The sequence below is a fragment of the Phaenicophaeus curvirostris genome, chromosome 1 (assembly GCF_032191515.1).
Source record: "Phaenicophaeus curvirostris isolate KB17595 chromosome 1, BPBGC_Pcur_1.0, whole genome shotgun sequence".
In the NCBI taxonomy this organism is placed as follows: domain Eukaryota; kingdom Metazoa; phylum Chordata; class Aves; order Cuculiformes; family Cuculidae; genus Phaenicophaeus; species Phaenicophaeus curvirostris.
This window is the reverse complement of record NC_091392.1, coordinates 112,532,256-112,549,339: the sequence shown is the minus strand read 5'-3', so window position 1 is coordinate 112,549,339 and position 17,084 is coordinate 112,532,256. Positions and strand designations below refer to the sequence as shown.

Here is a 17,084-nt window from a genome sequence, read left to right as displayed (position 1 = left end):
TGATTTCTGAAACATATAAAAGTGAGCTTAAAGTGCTAAATAACCTTAAATCCTTCAATCCTTGCCTGTATCTAAGAAAAAAATCTTCATGGTTAATTTGAATCAGTAATCGTTTCTGACAGTAAAGACAGATTCAGGTTGAGTGACTAAATAGAGTTCTATATTCAATTTATATTTAATTAATGGGACAGTTTTGGTACCAGAAGCATACAGAATCCAGACGTAGACATATGCATGTCTCTGTAAATGGACTTCAGCATCCTGGCACTTTCTCAGTATAATTTGTACTCTTCCCTTTAAGCTCTAGCTTTGAAAACTGTGGTCCAAGGTCCTTCTGTCCGGTTCAAAAGGAATGTTTAGCTGTCGTTTGAGAAATGAAACACAGCTACAAAAATGTCCCCTTTTAGTCTATATCCTGAGAAAAATTATGTTTGGAGGGGACAGTATTACATATTAACAGTGTGATTTCACTGAATTATAGAATCATAGAATGATTTGAGTAGGAAGGGACCTTAAAGACCATCTAATTCCAGCCCCTCTGCCATGGGCAGGGACACCTCCCACTGGATCAGGCTGATTTATTCCTTTCCTTTTGTTACTAGGACATTTCCACATCATGTAAATCTTGTGCCATACTCACTGTTCATATTACTAATAGATCAGACCTGCAGCAGGACAGTTTGTGATGAAAAGTGCAGTCAGCTTATGGGCTCTTTCCTCTTCCTGCTCCCCTTCACATGGAATAATCTCACAGAGAACAGCAATTGTCACTCTTCAGTGACTCACCAGAGCTCTCACTCTCTTCAATCATGATCTGCCGTTCTCCAGTTTCTTTCACAACAGCCCCATGGGACTGAAAGACAATATTGACCTTTATGTTAATCAGTACTTTAAAGACAAGTGTGTTATGCTTTTCGTTTTGCCCTCTTGTAAGCCAGAAGTCAATTGGCATAAATTGCACATAGAAGTCAAAGGGCTTTGCTTCTCCTTGCTTACATGTTGGTGAAACAAAGTAATTGAACTGTTAAATACGTATCGAGTAGGTAATTGTTATTAGTGTTCAGTCTGTTTTTTTCCCCTGCTCTGCCCAAATATGGTAAACCTATATGGTGAACCTATTTCAGCTAGTTAAATTATGTCATCTCTTAGGCAGAAATAACCAATTCTCTTGTGGAAGCAGGAGATTTATTCACACAGGATGGCAGGAGGGCATAGGGCACCAACACAAAATTCTGTCTGTCCAGCAGAAGCAGATGTATCACTACCTCTCCTTTCTCTCTCACCACTTCCCCAGAAAGTAGCTGGAAGAGACGTGCTTGCCAGTACAGTTGCTAACACGAGATCACAGACAAAACTTGAAGCAAAGTAGTCCAGCTGCAAGGAGGGTCTGCTGGGCTGTACCGTGCACCCTTCCCCAGCTTTGTGTGCCCTGATTTGTTAGTCCCGTCCCTACAGGGTCAGCCAGTCCACCCTGGGCCATGCTCTCTATGGTTTTGGCTCTGTCTAGGTTCATGTTCCCGGCCTTTGTAGACCTTGGATTTATTTATTCTTGATAAAAGCTGTGGAATTGCATTGCCTTTGCGTAAATTTTTTGTTGACATTTATTGACATTATTGTCTTTGTGCAAGCATTTGATTTCATTTACTCAGTTTTTGGCATTCCACTTATGGTCATATTAAATGTTTGTTAATGAAAAGATAGAAGTCATAAAAGCTTAAGATGAAATGTCCTTACCTTTTATTATAGTACTTGCCCTAAGTTCAGCCTAATATAAGAAAAAATGTTCAGGTTCCCCTTTGTTTCCAAGGGGTCAGTTTAGTGTGGGAATTTTTAGCTGTCACTACTCAAAGAAGGGAAAAAGAAAAGAAAGCAGTTGTAATCCCACCACCATCCACCTGCCCCTCTCCCCTGCAGTGTGCTGGCATGAACATATGTAAAGGTTCATGGTGACCCTACTCAGAGAGGAGACTGGCTGCAATATATATGTATGTATTTTTGCTTCTTGTGCTGGCAAACAGGATGTTCCTAGAGATGAGACCAGTTTGCTGTATGTCAGTGTAAGGGAACCCGAAACCTTTTTTCTCACCTTCAAGAGCAGGGCGGGTTGACAGTGCATGTCAAACTACAGCCTTTGCTTGGGGGTTTGGTGAGATATTTTGGTCTAAGCCTTTTGTGTAAGTCTGTATATTAGTGTGTATCTCGCTCCTCCAGATTCACAGTGACCTACAATTCAAGAATATGAGACTGGTGCTGCTTTGGTGTTGTATGATAAGTAAGTGCTATGCAATGGATGCAGTCTTACCACGCTTTTGTGTCTTTAACAGCTGTTTCAGTCAACAATCATGCTGCACTTGCCCAGTTCTGCAGAGATCAAGACATCAGGCTGGTTGTGGTTGGTCCAGAGGTTCCTCTTGCTGCTGGTAAGAGAAAGCAAGTGAAAAATCACAGTCTTCATAATTTAGAAAGAGAGGTAAATTTCAGGCCCTGTCTTCTGTGCACCACAAAGTGATATCTAAGTGTCTTCAACAGGAATGGGAACAAATCCGCTGTGGTGGTTTCCCTCAAATTCAGGGTTGTTCTGTGATGAAAATGGATTTCTGAAGGGTATCGTCTGAGCAATGTGACAGTTAAGATATCCTTAAATGTTCAGGGGGTTTTAAAGTGCTTGGAATTTCCAAGAGAGTCATCACAGAGTTTCCATATAAGAACCTTAGCCAAAATTTTGATTTTGCTATGGAGTTTCATTTTTTTGAAATAATAACTATTTGAAACTTGGTGAAAAGAATTTATAAACATGCTGATACTTTTTTCTGGTTTAACCTTTTGCATGATCAACAGTTGTCATCTTCATGAAAGACTGATGTCAACTTTTTAGCTGAAATCTATAATAAAAAAATAATAAAAAAATTATAAAAAAGGGGGGAATTGTCTTCTCTTACCAAATGCAGCAGATCTTCTTAGCCACAGACATTGCAGAGTTACATGCCCCTGATTACAGCGAGGAATGCATCTAAGGCTCATCTGCTAAAATAGGCACTGGATAGTTATGTATGACTTATTATTCCTGACATACTTGTTCCAACGAATCAGTGCACCTGTAGACTTGGACTACCTGATTCCTATAAATCATCTGGTGTTTTATAATGGGTTTTTTTTGTGTGTTGTCATTTTTAGGAATTGTTGATGACTTGACAGCAGCTGGAATAAGGTGTTTTGGTCCAACAGCAAAGGCAGCTCAGCTGGAGTCTAGTAAGAGCTTTAGCAAAGCCTTTTTGGATCGTCATGAGATCCCAACTGCGAGATGGAAATCTTTTACTGATCCTAAAGCAGCATGTAGCTTTATTAACAGGTAAAATTCTTGTCATTTTAGAGATATGTTTTTTACAGCAACATACATGCTAGGTATCCAAAACAAGCAGTCAAATGATTACTGATGTATCAATACTTTTTTGCTGTGCTAGAACATCTGTAAAGGTTTTAAGGGATAACCTAGCATGAAATGTTACACTGCAATAAGTCCAATAATTAAATGATTCTTATTTATTGCTCTAAAATGAAAGTTAAGTTCAGCGTTCAGTTTACAGGAGAATATAGGACAAGGTTTTTTTTCCAAACTGCCTGCTATGGGGACCCACCTTGCAGTCTGATATTCTTATGTTCTGCCTTCTTTGTACCTTTCCTCTGCAAACAGAAATTCTGCATTGGAGACTTACTCAGTAAGTGGTGATCTACTCAGAATACAATCCAGGTGACCCAAAAAATTATACAACAGTATATTATTAAAAGGAAAGCAACCTTTCAGAACAGTAATGAAATTCAGTGGTGGGGAAAAAAACAGGAAGCAGAAATCCTTCACAGGCATAGCTTAACAGGAGAAGGCTTTTTTTCGTAGTATTTGTGTGGAAGTCAATAAGGTAAAATGGTTGCTTTGAAAACTGGTACTATTTTGATCTTTCAGCTATTGAAATGTTCAAAATGCTTACAAAATATATTTGCAGTATGGAGTGTTTACTGCTGAATCTCTCTTCTCTGTCTTTGAAGTGCAAACTTCCCTGCTTTAGTTGTAAAAGCTAGCGGCCTGGCAGCTGGCAAAGGGGTAATTGTAGCTTCAAACAAGGAAGAAGCTTGCAAAGCTGTTACTGAAATCATGCAGGTGAGTAGAAGTGTCATGCACTAACTGGAGGAGTTCTCACTTTAAATGTTCTTAACCATCTCAGAGTCTCCAAGATATTTTTTGTTTCTATGTAATAGGAAATAGGCTAAAAGCACATCAAATCTTTTACCCATTATTTGGACACCTATGAAGATTTGTCTTATTTCTTGCTTGAGGCAGGGTACTTTTTCTAGGCATCATTCCTGTAGGCTAAAATAAAATCATTCTTAAAGAAAATCCACACTTATTTCCATATGGATTTCCTTTTTCTTTTTCCTATCATTTGAGACTGCCACAAAGCAAACAGATGCTACAGTGCTGTAATATTAACACTGTGATTAAGCTGGATCTTGACAAGCAACATCTGCTTTAGGACTCCAGTCACACAGCCCTTAAATATGTAGTAAAATTCCAGTGGAATTATTTCAAGTTAAGTATGGATTTAGGTAGGATATTCAATAAATGTATTGGGACCATCAAAATCTGAAGAGAAGCAAAATGAAGCAATTTCACCGGAACAGTTAGGAACACAGAGCTGGAAAATAAGACATGTAGAGGTCATGTCCTCAGCTGGCGTCGGCAGCACTGCACCATACAATCCAGGGGAGTTATGCTGAGTCATAGGAGATGTTATCTGACACGTTTGTACTTCAAGAGTCTGAATATAGGGTCTGCACTCATGTTTTGTTGTGAATGTACGTGTGTGTGTGGTTATTAGACAAATAAATGTCTTAGTATGTGGCCTAATGTCTTGAACAAAAAAATGGATGTTGGAAAGTCTTATAGACCCACAAAATTATTTTGTCAGTGTGGGCTGGTTGTTCTTAATTGCCTAAAAATGCAGTCAGTGTTCCGACATTGCACTGGAATATGAAAATATTGCCCCTTTCCAATGTGTTTTATAGAATTACACTTTATTATAAAGTAAAAGTTCAGATTATAGACTTGGTAGTCATTGCTGTTACTCTCAGTACCATATGTACAAACTTCAGAAGGTAAAGCATGAGGAATTGCTCAGTAAGTCATAAATACCATCTTCAATTTAAAAGTATTCAAGTGTTAAATCGTTATTTATTTATGAATAAACAGAAGAGAGGAGCAAAGATTTAACAATTGCTGACGTACTCAGGGTGGAGAGTGGATTAATAGTCTCAAAGATGTGCTGTATTTTTCTTGCTGTTTTTAAAAAACTTTTTCTTGATGCATTTTAAATAGTTCAACTGAAACAGAACTAAAGAGATTTTGGTTTTACTGTAGGATAAGACTTTTGGCACAGCTGGGGAAACTGTTGTTGTTGAAGAACTTCTTGAAGGAGAAGAAGTTTCTGTAAGTGTGCATCTTTCTGTAACACTTTGATTCTGCCTGTTTTAAAGTATTAGGAAACACTGTGTATGTACCTACAGCAGGGATGCATGGGGTTTTATTACTTAAATTAGAACCAGTTATCTGTTTATAAATAAGATTGTATTAATTGAAGACATCTATGTTAAGAACCAAGCTTCCTGAAGTCTGTTAAAATAATTCAAATTAAGAAAATATAACTCAAGCAGTAATCAACTCTTTCCACATGGAAAGAAATCAGACCTTAAAAATGTTGAGTGTCATAGAGCACGCAGTTTTGTGTTCTGATTTCTCTTAACAGCAAAGACAATGTAAGATGTCCCCTCCCTTCCACACTGCTACCTCTTCACTGCTGTCTGCCTTTGATTCAGTTACACTAGTTACCTGTTCATGGAACTACAAAGAAATTCAAATTTCAAAGAAATCAACACCATTGCGTCGTGTATTTTCTGTCTTCTGGTTTAGAGCCCAGTGCCATTTGAAGCAGTACAAGTTACACGATGGTGAAGTGCAAGGCAAGGAGTAGTTGAGGGTAAGGGAGGATGTCGACTTTCTTTAATCAGCTCTGCTGATTAAAGGGAATAAATTGAACTGCAGCATGAGGGAGCAGTAAACTCCTTTGGAGCAAGGAAACAAACAACTCGCAGCAGGCACAGGCAGGATCCTCTTTAACCAGTTTCATTTCCAGAGATATTGCTGTGTGGAAGGGCATCCAGGGGCAAAGGACCCGGAACCAAAGGCTGTTGAATGTTTTGACAGCATAGATTTACTCTGCAGATGTTGATAGAAGATTTCCTTCATTTTAAACTGGTTCAGCTCCTTCGTTTAAAAAAGTATATCTAATTTAACTAGCAGAGCATGAAGGAAAAAAGAATTAGAGCCTAAGTTTTGAGGTGGCAGGGCAACTTGACACCTGCATCATCACACAAAGTAGAACAGCCAAGTACCAGCTCAGGTTCCTGAGTCCTGGAAGTGGAATTGACTTATGATGGATTATATGAACATTCCTCTCGGAGGTGGTGGTGTTTATAAAGTAAGAGATCGTATCCAACTGTTGCCAGTCTTTGCATAGTCTGATTTCCTGCCCAATATGAGGAAATTAAACATGCAAATATTAATTGTTTTTATTCCTTCCTGAATGACCTGACCTTTTTAGGAAATAGGGAGTTATCTAGATTTTCATTCTCTTGCGGAAAGTACGTAATGCTCTTAATTAGTCCATAGAATACTAGCAGACTTACTTTAATATAACACAATAATATAAACGACACGCAATTTAAAGGTTTGGGGTTTTTTTCTATGATGACTGACAACAATGAAGAAAACATACTGCTTTCCTGGCAAAATAATTCACCTTCCACAAATGACTGTAGTTTTCAATATATTAATATTTAGCATTTGGGGGTTTTGTAGAGGAATCCTTGCTTGTTTTTTAGGTAGCATTATAAAATGTTTCAGAGTACTGCTAGCAGTAGTCCAGTCAGTGAACATCATCATCCAGTTACAGAAGGTGCCAGCAGGCTTGTTGTTGTGAAGAGATTCAGAATAAAAGCATCTGCCATAAGTAATTCATAAGTAATTGAAAAGTGAATAGTTTTATCAACAAGGAAAAGGAAATCTTCAAAGGAATATAATGACTTCCTTCTGGATCAGGAGGAAAGGAAGAGAGAAGGAGGCAGTGTCTTTCATTGTGGAGTACTTCAGTTTTTTTTAACCTTTTGAGTATTTCTTTTCATTAAAACTACTGATATGTTGTAATTTATTGCATGTTATAGTAAAGTTAATTTCTGTTAGGAAGGTCATACAAAATTAGGTACTGCTTCCCGAGGGAAAAGGGTAACGTTTAGAATACTGTGGTTTATAGAGACAGAATTTATACTCTCAAATATCCATTTGCAACACTGAAAATAAAATATATTTGCCCTTGTTGTGCTTTGATTTTAATCATATACCAGAGTTTTAATTTTTCTCCTTGTTTTTTCTAGTGCTTATGTTTCACTGATGGTGTCACAATTGCTCCTATGCCTCCAGCCCAGGACCACAAGCGATTAATGGATGGAGATGAAGGCCCGAACACTGGAGGGATGGGAGCTTATTCCCCAGCACCACAGGTAAAAACGTATTGATAAGGAGATATTTCACTACAGCTTTACTATGGCCCTAATATTGAAAGCATGTGTGTATTTTTAGTTTCACTATGATGAACAGGAGGGAGTGGGCTCTTGTGGATGGAAAGACTTGCTTAAAACAGACAGTCAAGTCAAGTCCATAACTTAAATTAGTTTTTCTAAAGGGGGTATTTCTACTGAATTGCTTTTTTAATTATAAAGGTGGAACTGTTGTTATTTCTGCATCTTTGTAATTTGTTTCATTTTTTGTAAGTGTTATGACATACTGATCATTAGAACCAAGTGCTTAAAACCACTTATTTATTTTGCGCCGAACTACACTGGTGTCAAATTTTTGCTGTGGCTTAAGGTATTTTGGTTTCTGTTGGGCAAAGAACTTCTCTTTGTGAAAGGACTTAACTTTGCTTTCTCTTCACCTATGTCATGTGAGCAAGAAACCATTCAAGTGTTCTGCTTGGGTTGTAAAAGCACTAGCCATCACCACAGGAAAAATCATGCACTCTCTTTTTACAAACACTGTTTTCTAATCCCATGTCATTAGATTTCTAAAGATTTACTGCAGAAAATAAGGAATACTGTTCTTCAGAAAACTGTTGATGGCATGAGGAAAGAAGGCGTCCCCTATTTTGGTACGTACAAAAGTTTGGAGTTTTTAATCATAAGGAGAAAGACTTTTTTTTTTTTACGTTATGAGCCTAACTCACACTGTAAGTTAAGGAAGATAACTTTGATTTGTTTGGAAACTGGGTTTGATATCAGTGGCTTAGTTTAGAGTCAATTGAAATCAGTGGATATAATTTCTTTAGTGATGGATAATCGTCAAGTAAGGGAGAACAAAAAGGAAAACATTAGCAAGTAAGCTGCAAAATTGTAACAAGTACTATTTTTGCTTGATTTATTTTAAAAATTTTTTACTATTTAACGTAAGTGTTAACACCTTGCCTTTAAATGAGCACAGGTGGCATCCATTTTAACACTGTTATGACTAGATTCACAACAAATGACCTATGCAGTTGCTTAGATAGCTTTTTGATTTTATTTTTTTTATTCTAGGTGTGCTTTATGCTGGATTAATGCTTACCAAGGATGGACCAAAAGTTCTGGAGTTTAACTGCAGATTTGGTGACCCAGAATGTCAGGTGAGTTATTTTGTAGGTAGATACATCATGGGAGGACAAAAGTCTGTTACCATCTACCGTTGTTCTTAACTAACTTTCGGTTGAATAATTACCTAATTGTACTGAGATTTAAAATTTTTGTTTTGTTTATTCAAGACAGAAATTCTGTTATGAAATTATTCTATTCCAGAGAATATTTCAGCAGGTTATACTCACATATGGGCATTTCAAGGGTAAGCATAAATGAAACACAGCGCTTTCCTGTCTTTTCTGGAATGGAGTTTGATTTTTTTTTTCTACTTTAGTGAATGTTTCTTTTCCCCATTCAGTGTTGACAAGTGGAACAAAACCCTTGATTTCTATTCTTCTGAAAAAATGGGATTCTTTGGCCTCCATTTTTTCCCCTCCATATGTAGCAGTTCTTTTACCCATAGAAATGAACTTTAAGGAAGAGTATTTTTAAAGGTTCATAGATTATGCACAGTATGTATATATGTGTGAAAATACGGTACGTGAACATACTTATTTGATGTTATTTTTACAGCTACGTTATTGTTTTTAAAAGCTCAGTGAAGAAAATGTAACAATGTACGTCATTTTCTTTAATTTGCTAATCTGCATTTTTGTAGGTAATTCTTCCTCTGCTGAAAAGTGATTTGTATGAAGTTATGCAAGCGGTTATCAACAAAAAGTTGTCCAGTTCCATGCCAGTTTGGTTTGAAGACAGTGCAGCTGTGACAGTGGTCATGGCTAGTGAAGGGTATCCGGGAACATACCCCAAGGGTTTGGAAATAACAGGTAAATACAGCAGGAGAAACTGCAGAAATCTGATTCCTCTCCTGCCCTCTCTCCATTCTCTCTTTTGCCAGTTGAAGGTGAATCAGTGTAACTGAGATCCATAGCAACACTAGATCTTGTGGTTATGGGTCAGCAAGAGGCAAATGAATTTTTACACATCAAAGTTTATTGGCAATGCACCCATTGCATTTTTGATTCTCCACACTCCCTTGTTAAGTTCTGTAGCATTTTTTTAATATGTCTAACAGTAAAGTAGTTCTGGGATGATCACCGATTCTTAGATAATGTACGTACTGATACATTTTATGGTTGCTGTGTCAGTGAAGTTTAAAACCCAGCTGTAGTTAGATGTTGTATGCAAATGGTACAGCTAAATACCTTTCTGTGTGTCTGAGCATACAAGTAGCTGGCTTGCCTCTCCTAAAAATCTAGATTTTACAGTTATTCCTATTTCCCAGCATGCTCACACTGAATTCGACTGTGGTTTCTAGACGCAGTCAATAAGTGCTGAACATCTGTTCATTTGTAACTCAACAGAGAATGTTCTAATCAATTGATTTTCCTGCATTTATTTTCTTAAACAACAATCACAGGACTTCCTAAGGCTAAGCAACTAGGATTGGAGGTGTTCCATGCTGGCACAGCCCTGAAGGATGGCAAAGTGGTGACTAGTGGAGGAAGAGTCCTTACAGTAACTGCTATTAAAGAGGATCTAATGACAGCACTGCAAGAAGCCAACAAGGGAGTAGCAGCCATACACTTCAAGGGTGCCATTTATAGAAAGGACATTGGTTATCGGGCTATAGCTTTTCTGAGACAATCCAGGTAGATATTTGAAATACTTGAAATGGAAATAACTGCTGTAAAATGGGCTTAAAGACATCACTAGTTTACATTAATAAGCTGATGTTGATATTATGCATAACTCTAGACAAGTTTTAATTGTCATCCTTGTGGGCAATCTAAGCAAGACTGGCCAAGGAGGGAAGAGACTTCATGATGGCTCTTTCATCTATGTTCTTATTCTCCCAAGTCTGAGTCAAACTACAGTGACCAGCACACAGGAGTAACTTGTGATGTTGCTGTCTTTGTTATAACTGTTTTAGGGAAGGTGAACTTCTGGTTCTTAGGCTCTAAACCATAGGTTTTGCTCTACATTTGTGTTATCTGTAGGTCTGATTTTAATATCGTTAAATACACGTATGAACAAAATTTGAGCTATTTTATTAGTTCATCTTAGAGTCTTTAAAAAAGATTAAAGTGATCTCGAAACACCTACCTTGTAGGGATGTGCATTTCAATGAAATAGCAGGCTAACAACATAGGTAGATTTTATCCCTCCTTTTTAGTATTATTCTTTTTATTTTCGCAGTATTCAGTTTAACAGTCTTGAAATGGTGTGGGTGTGGGGAGTTTTTAAAGCAGTGTGTCCTACTCTCTGTAATGTTATCGAGAGCTTCTTGCAGGTTTTTAGACTCGTTTTTGGTTAATATGAAGCATGTCTGCCTGCCTAGTCTCCAATTAGCTCGAAACATAACTTTTTATAACAGGTCATTTTGTAGTCTATGGAGCGTGTTAGGAAGAGTTTTACTTTTGGTGAGGGTGTATACCAATTAGTATACTGTAAAATTATGATCAATAAACTTACTAAATGAACAAGGGTGTTTGTATCTAGTCTTCTTTCTCTTTCATCTACAGTGCATCTTTTGAGAAGTTAGTGTGAAAATATGTAATTGGTATCTGTACTGCAGTAGAAAAAGAATCAAGTCATTGTGTGAGGCAAGAGGAGAAGGTACTTGAATGAACAGTTCTCTAAATCACTGAGTTCATGGGTTGTGGCCATCAAGTTTCTTGACTGGAGTGCCTGTATCCTGGGAGGATCCCTAGCTTATGAAGGAAATTCCTGGGAACTGTTTACAGTTAGCACCTTTTTCACTGTCCTTAAGTCTGCAGCACGTTTCGCTCCGACATCCTAAAATGAGAAGAACAGACAGTAAGGCACCTTGCACACAGTTAAGGAAGGGTGGTGATTGGCTCTGTGATGCTGGAGATGCACCTCCTCTTGGGAGGATTAAGTCCTTTGCATTTCACTTTGTGAAAATATCCAGAATATTTCTTTAATAAAAAATACTTTAGAACAATACTCTCCTTTTAGAGATTCAAAGTAGATATCGTACTTTTTAAAATATGGTGAAAATACATTGAATATTTATCATGTTCAGGCTGGGAGGGCCTGACTGGTCTCATGTTATTGCAGGCTAACATTTCCTTGACTGATTCATAGGCTGAACAGCTGCTTCTTATAATTATTTTCCTCTTGCAAATTTTTGAGCACACAGGAGTGCTTAAAATGTGAGTGCAGCTTTCTTTGTGTTTTGCTGGTACCACAGCTGTTTTGTTGTACGTGTCCTTGCTAATCAACAGTGTGTTTTATCTGTAGAATTTAAACTTAATGCTGAATCACATCAATATGAGAGCTAAAATAGATATGAACCTAAAACAGGGATGCACCACGTAGCCTAGTTTGTGCCACAGACAGCATAGAATTAGCAATTGCTTAACTGGAGTGAGATACGTTTGGTACAGCTAGTAATTAGAAGTCATTAGACTCACTATCTCCAAAATGAAAAGGTCCTCCTGTAAGTATGATACAACACTCTTATGTCCAGTCGGTGACATGGAGAGACAAGTTCCATCCACCAGTTTGTAATAAGGATATTTTCTGTGTTGTATGGCTGTGTAAAACAAACAACCCCAAGCCTGGAGCTTATGGACTCTTCTTTCTAGATTGCTAAAGTGGACCTTAGGAACTTATCATGCAGTGGCAGAGGCTGCCCAGGGAGGTGGTTGAGTCACCATCCCTGGAGGTGTTTAAAAGATGGGTAGATGAGGTGCTGAGGGATCTGGTTTAGTAGGGGACAGGTATGGTTGACCTCAATGCTCTCAAAGGTTGTCTCAAACCAAGCGATTCTGTGATTCTGTGACTAGTTCTTTTTAAATAACCTTAAAAATATACAGTCTAATAGGAAGTCCATTTACGCTAAGAAAAAGAGGTGTGGTTTGTTTTGTAGTAGTACCATTCCAGGTGATAAGGAGAGGCAACCTTTAAGCTATGATTGTAAAACTCTCAAAGTATCATTGAGGCCTTACTGATTTACGTGATACTTTGGCTTTGAAAAGCTAACTTGAGCTTGATCCCTAACGGTGCTGTCATGTTGTGCTTTTAGCAGCGCTTGTTTGTATATGTTTTGTTTTGAACATAGGAACTATCCTACTGATCCCTCAGTATCCAGACCAGGTGTTCCAACCTTGCAAAATCAGAACCATTATTCCACCTATTTTACTGTGTGGCTGGATTTTCATTTTTAGTTGGTTTTTATGTTGGTATTTGACTGGGGAGCATATGATGCTGATGCATTCTTCAAGATATCTGAAACCACTTCAATATTGCTCACAGCAAATTCTCTGTAGTGCAAATCCATGAAATTTTTGTTTCTTTGGTGTAATACTCCCTATCTTCAGATATATGTGTGAGGTCAGGTTACCAACAGCAAAAAGATGAACCTTTGAGCCATTCAGCCTGCCCAAAATGATGGCTGCAATACTTAGAAAACATTTTCCTTGAGCAAAGTTACTGTACAAGTGAGAAAATAGTTGTACTTGACAGCAGAAGAGGATTCAAAATGATGATACAATGATGTAAAGTAGTAAATATTACTTTAAAACGTATGTTAGTGCATTTAGTAATTAATTGCCTGAACATTTTTTTTTGTAACAATCTTTCAGAGGCCTGACTTACAAAAACAGTGGGGTTGACATCGCAGCAGGGAATACTTTGGTTCAGAAAATTAAACCCCTAGCTGCAGCCACATCAAGGTCAGGTAAGACTTTTACCTTCTGTTCCTGTTTCAGACAGTTCGTGGCAATGAGGCTTATCGTTTGATCTTGATCCTGACACAAAAGCTCATATTTATGTGTTCTGCATGTTTCTAGATTACACCAGAAATGTCTGCAGTAGAGCAAATGCCTGTGGTTTCTTAAAAAATATATTTCATTAAATTTCCAGATTTTCTTCTCAAAATTACTCTAAACTCTATCTCCCGAGTGTCCTGTGTATTAAGGATGCTGAAGATTGCAGTCCAGCACTTTAAGAAGTTAAATGCAAACAAAAAAACCCTGCCATTTAGTGCTATTTTTGAGTGCATGGATTATTATTTCTTGCACAGTGGACTTCACGTTCTTTGTAGATGAATGTTTAGAAAGGTGTACAAGATGTAGATTTCCTCGAATACTATCTATTACCTGACATAAATATGGAACACACATCTTTTACTTAGTTAAAACAGAACCAACTTGTCTTTTTTTTAATGTGATCTCAGGCACATCTTACTCTAGCAGGTCCTTATAATTAATTTTATAGAATTAAGATACCAGTCATGTATATGATAACCCTTTAACTTCAGATTAATTGAGGGCCTTCAAACAATGTCAGATATACATAAAGAGATAAGCCTATATAGTAGACACACACATACTACCAGCACTGGTCACTTCTTAGCATTCCTAGTATTTTCTACTGATGTTTGTTTCACTCTTAGGATTTACCCAATCAGTTTTAAGGTTACCATATTTACCTATCATGACCAGTCTTAGGAACAAGGACTCTTAATACACTCTAGCAGTATTAACAAAAAGATGAGGAGTTTCAGTCGGAAAATGCCTAGTTATGATATATTCCCAGAAAGCAGTGGGCTTCAGTCAGTTACCACAATTCCTTTTCTGTTTTTCAGAAAAATCCTAAGTGCAAGGGGGAAATATAGCTGTCGCAGTAATTATTGAATGTTCAGTCACAAAGTTTGGGATTTTTAGCTTTAGGTAATAAGAAAAATAAGACTATCGAACTTAGCAGGATTAGGAGCTCCCGTGCCTCTGTGAACAGGCTCTGCAGGTCAGAGAAAACTTCCCTTGTGACAAAGCCGTGTAATATTGGCAGATACCAATGAGAACTGAGAAACCCATGAAAGTAAACGTTTACTGTTTTTTCCTGTTCTCTGGCTCCAGGCTGCAATGCGGAGCTTGGAGGATTTGCTGGCCTCTTTGATTTGAAAGCAGCTGGTTATGAAGATCCTATCTTGGTATCTGGAACTGATGGTGTTGGCACAAAACTCAAGGTAATGTGAAAATCCATGTAAAGGAAAGAAAGTAGCACAGAAGGAAAAACGTTTTAGCAGAAAATATCAGTTGTCTTTTAAAAATATCTTTTTGGATTTCTAAAAAGGGAATGAAAAATGGAATTGCCCTCCTTCAAGCAAAAGAATTAAATATACATTTAACTTCTGGCATGTAAAAAGCCATACTTGAAATGATAGTTAAAATAACTAATTTTTAGTATTAAGTATGTAATCAGGGATTCCATTTTATTAAAGCAGAATAGCCACCCTCAAAATTATTGCTCATGCAATAAAAAAACCTGTAATTATGTGGTTGCTATTGTGTTTATGGAGGCTGCAATGAAATGCTTTCCAGTTCATTCCCTTTCTGTGAAGTGCCTTTTGTACTTGCCGATGAAGAAAGTACTGATTCCTAAAATAAAATATTAGGAGAGATGTCACAGAGATGACGAGAAATGAAGCTGCTCCTCCAAAAGACATCTAGAGGAACAGTGTGATTTCAATCCTCTTCCACTGCAGACTGTCTGCTTCCATCTCAGTTTCTCAAAGCTAACCAACAGGTTGTCTCACTGTTTTTCAGATTGCACAAGTGTGTAAGAAACATGACACCATAGGTCAGGACCTGGTTGCCATGTGTGTCAATGACATCTTGGCTCAAGGAGCAGAGCCTCTCTTCTTCCTTGACTATTTTGCCTGTGGCAAACTTGATGTTGATGTGGCTCAGGGTGTCATTGCCGGCATCGCTGAAGCTTGCAAAAAGGCGGGATGTGCTCTTTTGGGTATGAACACTCTTCTTTGAAAGGATATGAAAGTATGCAGTATCTTATGCAGTATCTTTATAATTGGTTTTAATGTGTTTGTTTTCCTACTCTGTTGAAGAATCTTAGATGAGTGAAAAAAAAAACCCACACAAAGCATCACCTGTCTCTGCTTTCAGAGAACATAAGGTCTACTCACTACAAGGAGACAGTACTCTACAAATGTTGTCATTAACTCAGAAAGTTGCATTTAGATTTTCTCATTGGTATATTTTCATTTAACTTTGTAATTATAACAGCTATATAGAAAAGTAACAGTATTTTTTGCGTTCTTCACGTATGTTTTAAAACATGCCAAATAGGTTTGTTTATTTTTATTCTTTACCCTAAAGGAAATCCTCCAATTTTCCTTTAGAAGCAAGATTTAAATGTGTTGCTGTGCCTGCCCACGTCCCTGTATGCGTACAGATCAAAAATCTCTTGGCTGATTCTAGCCAAATTTGACAGGAAAGGTAGAGATGCCACAGCTGTTGTGTTCCTACAAATTTCTTCAAGCTAGAAAGCCCAAGAATGTCCTTATGAATTAAATGGTTCAGCTGGAGGTTTGTACCTAAGACACAGAAGTTAATCACAGGACAGAAACCAGATTTTGTTAGTTACAATCTAATTGCAAAATTGTTTCTCTACTGAAGGCATGCTGAAAATTTATTTCACCAAGATGAGCATGTTCCAAGATGTCAAGACTTTAAATTAAACATTTTCCTTTTCAACCCTATAATACAAGTACATAATACCTTTTACTAAGAAATTACCTGTGCATTCTGGTGTATGGTAATCTAGTTATCCATGAAAATAATATGATATCTCAATTCCTGAATCTTAAAAAATAGAGCTTTAATGCTGTTCAACTCAATAAAAATATTTATAGTCTAGTGAAAAAATACATTCTTTTGTATAAGTCTTTAGTTTATAAAAGGCATACAGCACAGGGTTAAATTTTAAAACAGCAAAACCCAGAAAGTTCAATTTTCTCACATAATTTTTTATTTTCCTTCTTTTTTTAGAAGAACAAATGTGGAAATTTATCATGGTTTTTCAAAAAAGACTTTTGAGACAATGACATTTCAAGTGTCTTTAGGTATATTATATATACACACTCACATATATATATGAAGGATACCACATAAATAAATGTACTACTTTATAATTGACAGTACAGTAATTCTGACCTTTTTACTAGTTTTTTAAGAAAGTTAGCAACAGAAGTCTTAGTTCTAAGTGGGAGTGTGTCATTTTGAAGTAGTTTACAAGCTTTGAACAAGAGGTTATTTAAGCTCTGGTTTGTTTTTTTCCATATGAACTGTTAGCTTTATATTTGTCTTAAGGTGTTCTCTTAGTTTATCAGATATAATCAAACCATTCATACTGCAGCATAAGTACATGTTATGTGAAGTCTTGCTATGAAATTACTGCTGGAATGTCAAGATTTTATTTCCAGTTGGAAGACTTGACAGCTACAAATGGCTTTGGATGTTTTAAATTAATTACCAGAGAATAATTTTTCAGAATGGAAACTGGATTTGCAAATATCTTTTTGTGCTAGTATAAAAATAAGT

At 37.0% G+C, this 17,084-nt stretch overlaps 1 protein-coding gene across 2 annotated transcripts in view; it reads left to right on the top strand.

Moving 5' to 3' along the window:
* The window catches only part of GART (phosphoribosylglycinamide formyltransferase, phosphoribosylglycinamide synthetase, phosphoribosylaminoimidazole synthetase), a 42,631-nt gene that overhangs the window by 11,752 nt on the left and 13,795 nt on the right, over positions 1-17,084 (top strand). For both annotated transcript variants that reach the window (XM_069871668.1, XM_069871676.1), the window contains exons 3-14: positions 2,325-2,420; positions 3,175-3,349; positions 4,042-4,153; positions 5,411-5,479; positions 7,480-7,605; positions 8,165-8,252; positions 8,677-8,762; positions 9,371-9,539; positions 10,133-10,364; positions 13,326-13,420; positions 14,601-14,710; positions 15,291-15,489. In XM_069871668.1, coding sequence (XP_069727769.1) covers positions 2,325-2,420; positions 3,175-3,349; positions 4,042-4,153; positions 5,411-5,479; positions 7,480-7,605; positions 8,165-8,252; positions 8,677-8,762; positions 9,371-9,539; positions 10,133-10,364; positions 13,326-13,420; positions 14,601-14,710; positions 15,291-15,489 — 1,557 coding nt within the window. The remainder of the gene's footprint in view (positions 1-2,324; positions 2,421-3,174; positions 3,350-4,041; positions 4,154-5,410; positions 5,480-7,479; positions 7,606-8,164; positions 8,253-8,676; positions 8,763-9,370; positions 9,540-10,132; positions 10,365-13,325; positions 13,421-14,600; positions 14,711-15,290; positions 15,490-17,084) is intronic.